General features: G+C 33.7%; 1 protein-coding gene across 1 annotated transcript; it reads right to left on the bottom strand.

Moving 5' to 3' along the window:
- Positions 1 to 404: 404 nt before the first annotated feature.
- LOC124533845 (macrophage mannose receptor 1-like) lies at positions 405 to 4,990 on the bottom strand. The gene is made up of 5 exons (XM_047109383.1): positions 4,850 to 4,990; positions 3,631 to 3,906; positions 2,733 to 2,912; positions 1,617 to 1,877; positions 405 to 809 (listed from the first exon to the last, which is right to left on the bottom strand). The coding sequence occupies exons 1-5, from the start codon at positions 4,899 to 4,901 to the stop codon at positions 625 to 627; spliced, it is 954 nt and encodes a 317-aa protein (XP_046965339.1). The 5' UTR covers positions 4,902 to 4,990; the 3' UTR covers positions 405 to 624.
- Positions 4,991 to 10,087: the final 5,097 nt, after the last annotated feature.

The raw sequence follows: 10,087 nt of genomic DNA, 5'->3' as shown, positions 1-10,087 counted from the left end.
CATCGTGAATAAGCCTGCGTGTGACAAATTTTATAGAAATTATGCCACATGTGTATTCCACCATCCCGCATTTGCACAGCGTGGTGGAATATGTTCCAAACCTTGTCCTCAAAGGGAGAGGGGGCCTTTAGCCCAGCAGTGGGAATTTACAAGCTGTTGTTGTATAGACAAAGATTGCAAAATTGAACAAAAATGGGCTAATACTACTATTTTATCTGTTTGGCGTTTTTTATAGAAAATACTGTTATTTTGTCACTTGTGTGATAATTTACTTTGTTAAACTTTTCATTTCCAAAACCAGTTTCTTCAAAGGTTGATTAAAAAATATAATATTCGTTTTATATTATCTGTGAGGCAAAAATGAATAGTTGAATTGTTTTTTCTGGTATAAATTATACAGGAAAAAATTATTAATAATGTAAGTTTATTTATTTGTTCGGCTTACCGACGATCATTTACATCACACATAAGGAAAAAACTGATGTAATCCATTAAAATATCTAAATTCAGTGATTCATTATAAGTAAACACATCATTTATTTAATATTAAAACATATTAAAATACATATAGACAAATCAAAAAAACAAGAAATATGCATTTTTTTTATTTTATAACAAATGAAGTTATTGGGACGACTTCGAAATTTCCTTGACTTCGCTTTCACAAACAAAAGCGTAGAAATGTCCACAGTAAACGTCGTTATACTTTCCATCAGCTATGAATATGGTTCCGCAGTATTCGTTGTTTAGAGCATTATTCGGTTCGTTGTCAGACCACTGGCTGTAGCCTGCCTCTTCTAAAGTCTCATCTGAAAATATCACATCATTAAATGCACCTAGTTAGTATTTCATATATTGTCTATGGGCAGTAGTGACTGGTGACCACTTACTATTAGGTGGATCTAGTGGCGTAGCTAGGTGAGGAAGGGCCTCGCTGCATAGAAAAAGAATCTGGCCCTCGTCCCATCCCTCTTTAACTAATAATTACCCTTTAAAATTAAAGATACCAAATAAGAAATCTTGGGCGCAAGGTCGTGTGTTTCTAGCTTCAAAAGCTTAAGGTTTAGAGGGCCCCCTAACTCCGGGGCCTTGGTACACTGCACCACCTGCCCTACGGTAGCTACGCCACTGGGTGGATCATTTGCCCTGTATCATTAAAATTATGTATTTACACATAATTATATCCCTATTTATTCCTCAATACATATTGACACTCCAATTAACGAAATATTTTCTTAGGTGGAAACTTAGGTTCTTACAAGGATTATGTTATGCAGAGCAAGATATTATTAAATTGAACAAAGCAAAACTTGGTACCAAAAACTTCAATGATTATTGCACAGTACACTATACTAACATATTAATGAATATTAGATTTACATTTTGTATAAATATATATATATATATTATCTGTATAATTATGCGTCTGTCACCTCGAGTGACGCACATCGCAAAAGCGCGGGAAAGAGAATTTATAAAAAATAGGCGCGCAATGAAGATGGTGTGAGTGCACAGCGAGCTGATATTTACATATCATATATATTTAATCTATTTGGTAAATCGATCTTAAATGTGAACATTCCAATTATTACACGTTATTTCATATAAATACGTACTGAAAACAGTTTTGAAGACAATCGGAGAACCGTCGGTTTTCTTCTCCGCTCGTATGCCAACGAAAAAGAAGAAAGTCGCCTGGGCGCCAGGCACGTTTGGCGTGGCTTTCAAGAGGTTACGGAGAACCTGCCGTTCCAAGTCCGAGTTCAAGATGGCCAGGTGAGCTCCTTCGGCGCGACACTCATCGTACGCCTGGTCCCAGGAATACGGCAGACGAGGTATTTTGTAACAGCTGCTTACGTTAGCAAAGTATTGATAATCTGAAAAAATATATGGCTGGCTTATACAATAGTAAAGGTTTGATAGCTAGATTCCTGACTGTACAAAAAATGTTCCTCAATTTTTCTTGATTTGTTGTATTACTGTTTAGCCCTTCACATTTATAATGCATACACATTTTTTATTAATATTTACATATATTGTCTAACGAAAAACTCTTAGTTAAGCAAACAGATCGTTTTTAAAAGTAAACTTTCTTAGAGTTTTGGCCTGTATAATATTCCAATTTTCATTTCATTCCAAACTTCATCAAATTCAGAAGACAGACAGATAGACAAAGTTAATTTCAGATTTATTATATTAGTATTGATTTATATTTAAGTCACTTCACTTTCTCTTTCTTACATGAGTATATAGAAATATTTCTTTCCATAGAAGCCAGCTTGAATGTTTTCATAAGAAATATTTTAATGGTGTAGTATCGGATGTCTATTACCATATTCAGAAAATTAACATCTTAAAGGTATTTCAAACGTTTGAAGAAATGTAGAAGACGAAACGAAAAATCATAAAAGTAAAAGGAGGAAAATGTAAATGATACTGTACACCGATTTAAATATTAATTGTAATGAAAGTTATACCTATAATCAAAAGCAAGCTTGAACCCCAAAGAAGGGCAAAGACTACGAAGACGCGAGCAACTAGTTGAAAATATATTTTAGATCATGTATATATGTGTATGCTATATGTATCCAAACACTTTAAGTTTTTTTCGGCGTTTCTTCTTTAGATAATACTTGATATGTTAACTTAGTTTAGTTTTTAATTGGACCATCAATATTGGTAAGGGTACTTCTAAAAAATAAAATTCTCCTCCAACTCTTTCTCTTTCTTACCTCGTCCATAGACCATGCAGCGGTTATCAAAGTATGCTTGCTTAGCTTCAACTTTGCAGACGAATGGCAGCGTCCTGTGGCACTCAAAGCTCTTGATTTCACCATCCCTTGTCAATACATCGCATCCTCGGTACATAACATAACGGAACAAATTCAGATCTCTACTACCCCAATCATCCACTAAAATATTAATAATATATTATATACATAAAAATATATTGAACTACTTAAGAATAGTTTACATTAAGGCTTAAACTATTTACTATTCTGAAAATATATAAATGATTATAGCTGGAAACTGCTTAGTTGAACACGTTACCCTGTGGAACTAAGCCTCTCCCATTGAGCAGGTTTTGAACTTGGATGCCAGTTAGTGGATACAAATACATGCGGCAGAATTTTATTAAAATAAGACACATACCGATGTCCATTTTCTTTGAAAAAGGTTGGTTCACTATGCAAATTATTGTTAACAAAAAACCAAAACTTCTAATTCTATTAAAATATATATCAGACTCCTTATACCGGATTTGCAAAGGTTTTTAAAATATTCGTATAGAAAAAAAAAAACATTTTTTGTTGGACCTGGAACTTACGCACGCAGAACAATTTACCAATAATTCATCGCAATTAAACCAACATAACAATTTATTTAAGAAGATAAATCATTGTGCTGCAAAAGCACTTATTAAATCTCAATGCCCGTCAAATTGTTCCATATCTTTGAGCGGTTGTGGTCTGCGATAAAGGTATATATGCCAGAGTTTCACGTGATACACGGTGTTCTCACAAAGTTTCTTCTTCATCACCGAAGAGTAAGTTATTTAATCATTAACAATTGTAAAGTGTCAATCGAGTAAAGAAATGTATATTTTTTATACATAAAGCAAGTACTAACAATTAATTAACGGTTGCTCCTCCGCCGATTCGTGAGTCTTTCCATCATATCCGATCCAAACAAAGTTCCCCAAATCAGGATAACTTTTGAACATGCCATGAACCTGAGACACGTCGTTATCAGACGTCGGTATCATCACACTGGCCCCCTCCAGCTGGCAAATGGATTCTGCTCGTGAATACCAAACACTTTCGATGTGGAATTTGTAAAAGGCATCAGTTTTCCGGTTATAGACATAATCTGTACGAAACTGTTTTGAATATGTGACGGGAATTTCTGTAATAAGAATTACGTTTAATTATTTACAGTGTTAGAATAGAACAGCTTAAAAATAATCTACGATAAACTTTATCTATCCTCCTCAGGTCGATTGCACTGCAATTATTCTCGATGCAGCACTTTCTAATATTAATACTGTTTTCTTTCTCCAATAAATTCGATACGATCGAAAAGTCTAAGACACAGTTCGAAAGACCAACGGCTTTTTACATGTACGTATCTTGGTATTGTGAACGCTGCCAATGTCTTAATTATTTACCTACTGAGAAATTTCGTGGTTTCAAACCAGTGCGTAGCTTTATACTATACTTTCTCGTCAGATTTCACTCTAGCTGATGGCTATTAAATGCACAAGTCGTGACTTACCTTTCTTTTATAACCACATTGACCAGATCAGATGCTTGCAAAGGAAATGTTAAAAAATAAATTTAGTGTAATATATCATTCTTAACATTCTCGGAACATAACATATCTCAATGTATGAGTCAAGTTTGACAAGATTATGTGAAATAGTTTTTTAAGTTACGAGGGAGTCAAAATTGGCTCTAAACGGTTCGTGTTATATTATACACGGTGCTGCTCGCCAATTCTCTTAGCTTGAACTTGGCGTATTACGCTACTGCGTCTCTAGATAGATAATACAAGAAATAATCATGACCTATGGTCACAAGTTCATTGATGATCTCTTATAAGTTTCATAATGTTTTTAAATATGAGCTAATTTTTTTCAACAAAATAATTTAGACATAATCTTTATATATCCCAAAAGTAGGCTTACTCTCTCTTTCGCTCTTATCCTCTCTTTTTTTTAAAGGTTGCTTTAATACTACTGTTTATGGATGGCGATTGTAGCACTTGTCAAAAATGATGAATAAATAATTATAACATAAATATTTCTTTCCAAGTCTATATTGATTTGAGTAAAAAAAGTGAGTCTTACCAATTATAAATGTAAGTAGCAAAATATACAAACACTTCTGAACACAAGACATCTTAATTTGAATACGAAAATGAAACGTCTTAGCCTATCAATATAAATGGACATACTAAGGAATCTGTCTGATAAGTTTATTTTAGTTTACAGAAGAGATAATTTGAGTGACTAATGAGTTATCGAGTTCCCATATTGTGTAATTATATAAACAAGGAGAGAATAACACATTTAATGTTGTTACTATACTATTACTTACACAATTTCCAGAAATATTTTAACATTTCTTTGCAATTTTAAGTACATATCCTTGTTTGAAGCTGAGATGGCCCAGTAGTTAGAACGCGTGCATCTTAACCGATGATTGCGGGTTCAAACCCAGACAAGCACCACTATATATATATATATATATATGTGGTTAATTGTGTTTATAATTCATCTCGTGCTCGGCGGTGAAGGAAAACATCGTGAGGAAACCTGCATGTGTCTAATTTCATCGAAATTCTGCTACATGTGCATTCCACCAACCCGCATTGGAACAGCGTGGTGGAATACGTTCCAAACCCTCTCCTTAATGGAAGAGGAGGCCTTATCTCAGCAGTGGGAAATTTACAGGCTGTTACTTTACTTTATCCTTGTTTAAAGTTGTTTTTAATAATTGTATGTGTGTGTGTGGATTTAGGTGCACTTGAACTTACATAAGTTGTTTGTAAACAAACCATGCCCCTCGATAGCAGTAAAGAATAGATATAAGTATCACTTTAAATTACTTAATGTGAACTACACATATCAAAAGTTTTTAAATTATTAGATGTGGTTGCGACTTTGGGGACGTTTGAATATGTCAAAAAACTGGTGTTATAGCCTAAGTTACTCCTTATTACATAAGTCTGACAGCGAAAGTCCCTCCACACTCAGTTTAACCTCTCCAAAGATTAGCCAGAACAAACAACAAACAGACAAATATCACAAAAAAAATGTTATTTTGGTTGGTACCATCTATACATCATGGCCGTAGACAGAGGGAGGGTTTTGGAGGTTCAAACCCCCCCCCCCCAAGTATTTATTGGTTTCTTCAAAAAATTAGGCCGTCTAGCCTTTAGTCTAGATACGACAATAAATCTAAACAAAATGAATTATTTTACGCACGGACTAGAGGCATGATATTAACCACACAGCTTACATTTTATTAAGATACTATTTTTTTTATGTCATAATATCATGTTAGTAGTTTTAGGTACTAAAGGGGATAAACCTTTTACAGAGTACCATTACATTTTGCGTATGACTGATTGTAAAATTTCTGATACATTTTGTATATATTTTATGGAAGACTGCTTTGGTGCAACCGTTCCCTAAATAGGGTAATTGCTCAGACCCCTCCAATTTTAGGCCTATAGCTATCACCTTCTTGTTCTCCAAGTAGTTTCAATTATAAAAATAAAAGGACAGCTTGGAAATAGCGAAGGCCTTCGATTGCGTATGGCACAAAGAACATATTTCGAAGCTCCTATCATATTCCCGGGAAATTGTGCAATTCACACACCACCAGCTTTTTGGCAGATCGGAGCATTAAACTCGTTATCTATGGTGCATGTTCTCATATAAAATACATCAATGCTGGTGTTCCACAAGCCTGCGTTCTATTACCCAATCTGTTTTTTCTGCATATCGTTGACTTGTTACAAATCTCTAACATTCACTGCTATGCAGACGAGAGCACCGTAGATACCTCATACACTGGGCGGACTAATATTTCTCCGGAAAAACCGGAACAAATTGTGTCTCAAATCATCATTCTCCTGCCCTTATCCCAATTTTATTTGGGGTCGGCACAGCATGTCTTCTCCTTCCATACTTCTCTGTCAGACGTCATCTCACGAGTAACATTTTTCACTTCAACTCTAAAATAAGGCAAATTTGCGCGTTAACCGCTAAAAAATTACGTTTTGTCGTATCTCCACGGTTTCAGAACATTCCGATAGCCGGCACAGCTAGTATTGGAATACTTGACGTGGATATTTCGAGCCTCGTTCAGTTCCGCAGTCAATTGAAACGCAAAGCCAAATAGGCATAAAAAATCTCGATGTGTTCAGCAAGGCAAGACAGTATTTCACGTCGGCCCATCGCCTGAGATATACAAGGCGCAAATTCTGCTCCACATGGAATACTGCTCTCACCCTTGTGTGGTTGCTCCTCAGTACCAACTCCTTCCATTTGAGCGTATCCAATGCAGAGCGGCTCGAATTATCGACGACCAAGCAGGTCGGAACCTGCTTGATCCTAACGTTTTGCGTAGAGATGTTGGATCACTCTGCACCTTCAAGATATTTTCATTCTCGCACAAACTTTTTTGGAACCAGCTTTCAGCGGCGGTTTTTCCGAACCAATACGACTTCGGACCTTTAAAAAAACGTACTCCTTCCTTAAAGGCTGGCAACGAAACTGCAACCCCCCGGTGTTGAAGATGTCTATGGGCGGTGGTGATCACTTTCCATCAGGTGAGCCTCATGCTCGTTTGTTTTTTTATAAACTAAAAAAATATCCGGTTGTCTTTTAAATAAATATCTATAAATAATAAAAAAAATTGATATATTTATGCTCATTTTAAAATAAACCTGGTACTTTTTATTTCTGGAGGTCGAAAAAATGAAATATTGGCTACGGCCCTGCTATACATACATATGTATTTAGTAAAACCGGTTATTTCAATATTTCAAACAGACGCTCCAACCTTATTATATGTAAAGATGAGCCTTTTCTTAACCCTTATCTTTATTTTGTATAGTATACTATACGTATAACTTCACAAAAATATACAATTACAACAAATATATTTTAACATAGTTTTATTGAACCATTGACATTTCTAGACGTTTATTTACACTTAAAAAATAAAAATATTATTATATCTGTAGTAATGTTAAATCAAATTTGAAAAATAACTGTCAAGATGAACCGTTATTTTTTATCCAAGGTAAGTTTTATTTTATTTTTATTATTAAGCGCCTTAATGTGTATGTATTTTATAAAATAAACATTCTCTAATGTCTGTACTTACATATTTTTATAAAATTGCTGTTTTCGCTATACGAATTAGCATGATTTTGTCGTATTTTTTACTAACGTATATTATACTATACAATGCCACAATAGGAGTAATTTACCTTTCATTTGATGTGTATAGAATAATATACATTGCTAACTTCATGGGATCAATATTGTTTTACTCTAAACTAATTAAACTTTAAAAAAAATTAAGATACTTCCAATCTTCTTTTCTATTTGAACTACTGAATCAATTTTATTATAATTTAAAGAGAATCTACTACCCAGGTGTTTTTAGAAATCGTCTGGTGAGACACTCACGAGGTTCTGGGCTCGATTCCCAAAACAATACTATTACTTTTATTATTATTTTGTGTTATCTATTATTTATTAATACTGCATGAATAATTTTCTTCATTATGGGACCAATAACAAAGTATTTACCTACCTATAACACACTATTGCTTTACTAACATGATGGTTGGGATGGTTGATTTGCATGTTTCTTCTGCTTTGGTTTTAGACTGCTATGAGTGAAAAACCTAGGCGGATTTTATCCTTAGTGCCTGAACAGAATGCAAACTCTGACTCAAGTGATGGGGCAAATAGCGGTAATGAAGCTGGAATGATTGGTCCGGGCAGAAACTTCCGAAGCAGCCTCGATAAATTTCAGCTACGGAAGGTTAAACCTCCTACAAAGTTCAGATGATGACGGAACGCATACAGATGATATTAATGCCAAAACAACTGAAGTTCCTCTTACTTACATTCTTACTCAGGTGTTTCCTGATCCATCAGAGAGTAATTATGACATAATGATAAATATTTCGCCTTCAATTTCATCCTTACCCTCTTTACTGTACTAGAAAAATCAATTTACCTTTAGTTCGCAAAAAGCACAGTTCAAAAACAATGCAGAAATAGCAAAACCTATGTTTCTGGAAAATATTCCATCTAATTGGTCTCCTTTAGTTAAATTTCATAGATTTTTTACAGAAGACTTAGTAGATATCATTATAACTCATACTAATTTAAATAGCATGCAAGGAAGTGAAAGATCCATAAAGGTTACAAGAGAAAAAATACTAGATTTTTTGGCGATTATTATCATTATAGGCAATTGTAGGGGTGTGTAAGGTTACCTTTGTTATGTGAAAAAACTAAATTGTTTTTTACAGTCACCACAAGCGATAAAGCCAAACATAGGCCCTGTTTTTATAATAAAAACATTTTTTAGGGTTTTAATTAGGTAAAGTTTTATTCAAAAAATATTTCTTATTAATTAAATATTTTTATTATCAGTAATATTTGCATTTTTATTTAAAATGATGCCGTTGATTTTTTGGTAAACGTTAAAAGCAGTTTAATTCAAACCCTGCCTAAATAAAGCAATGTATAGTATAATATACAGTCCCAAAAATGCGCTAATCACAGTAAACGTAGCAATGTATATTATAGTATACATACTGTTTTTCCAAAATTTCCATATCATGATTTTTTTATTTATTTTTTTGATGTTTTTTATAACCCAAAGAAACTACCGAAATAATTTGTTTTTGCTTTTCTTTAAAAAAATTTTTTTGCCACGATAAGGGTTAAAAACAACACAAAATGAGGCGTAAATAGAAAACCGATATTACATACAATATATCCTTAGGCATTTTATTTTAGCATACAGGGAACGCTATGATGGTATTTAGTCAACATCACTTATTGTTAAGTTTATCAAGTTATCCATCTTATTTAAGTATTTAGTCGCAATTATTATCACAGAGCTCTCTGAATACTCAAAAACAATTGAATATCGATATAGAAAAATTACTACATTTTGACATATTCTTGCCAATAATGTAAGTAATGTAAGAAAAAAAATTAGGTGCGACACGTAAGGACCTCCATAGAATCGATTTGCTACCCTAGAAGAATTTTATTTTGCACAAACTTCGGGCACACTTTCGGCTTACGTTATCTCTAAATCTATGATTAGACAATAATAGACTAGATATATTCCATCACAATGCCAATTGTTAAACGTGTAATTATACACTTATTAGAGATAAGGTTGCGTCTTCAACGGTACAGAGACAAAATGTGACTCTTCAATTAATGCAAATTAGACGCTTAGTTCATATGTTCAGTATAATATAAATACATAGGATACATATAAATAGGATAGGATAATAAATAAAACATCAGAAG

Source organism: Vanessa cardui, chromosome 11 (assembly GCF_905220365.1).
Source record: "Vanessa cardui chromosome 11, ilVanCard2.1, whole genome shotgun sequence".
Taxonomy (NCBI): Eukaryota; Metazoa; Arthropoda; class Insecta; order Lepidoptera; family Nymphalidae; genus Vanessa; species Vanessa cardui.
Note: the sequence above shows the minus strand (reverse complement) of the source record. Positions and strands in the feature narration are given on the sequence as shown.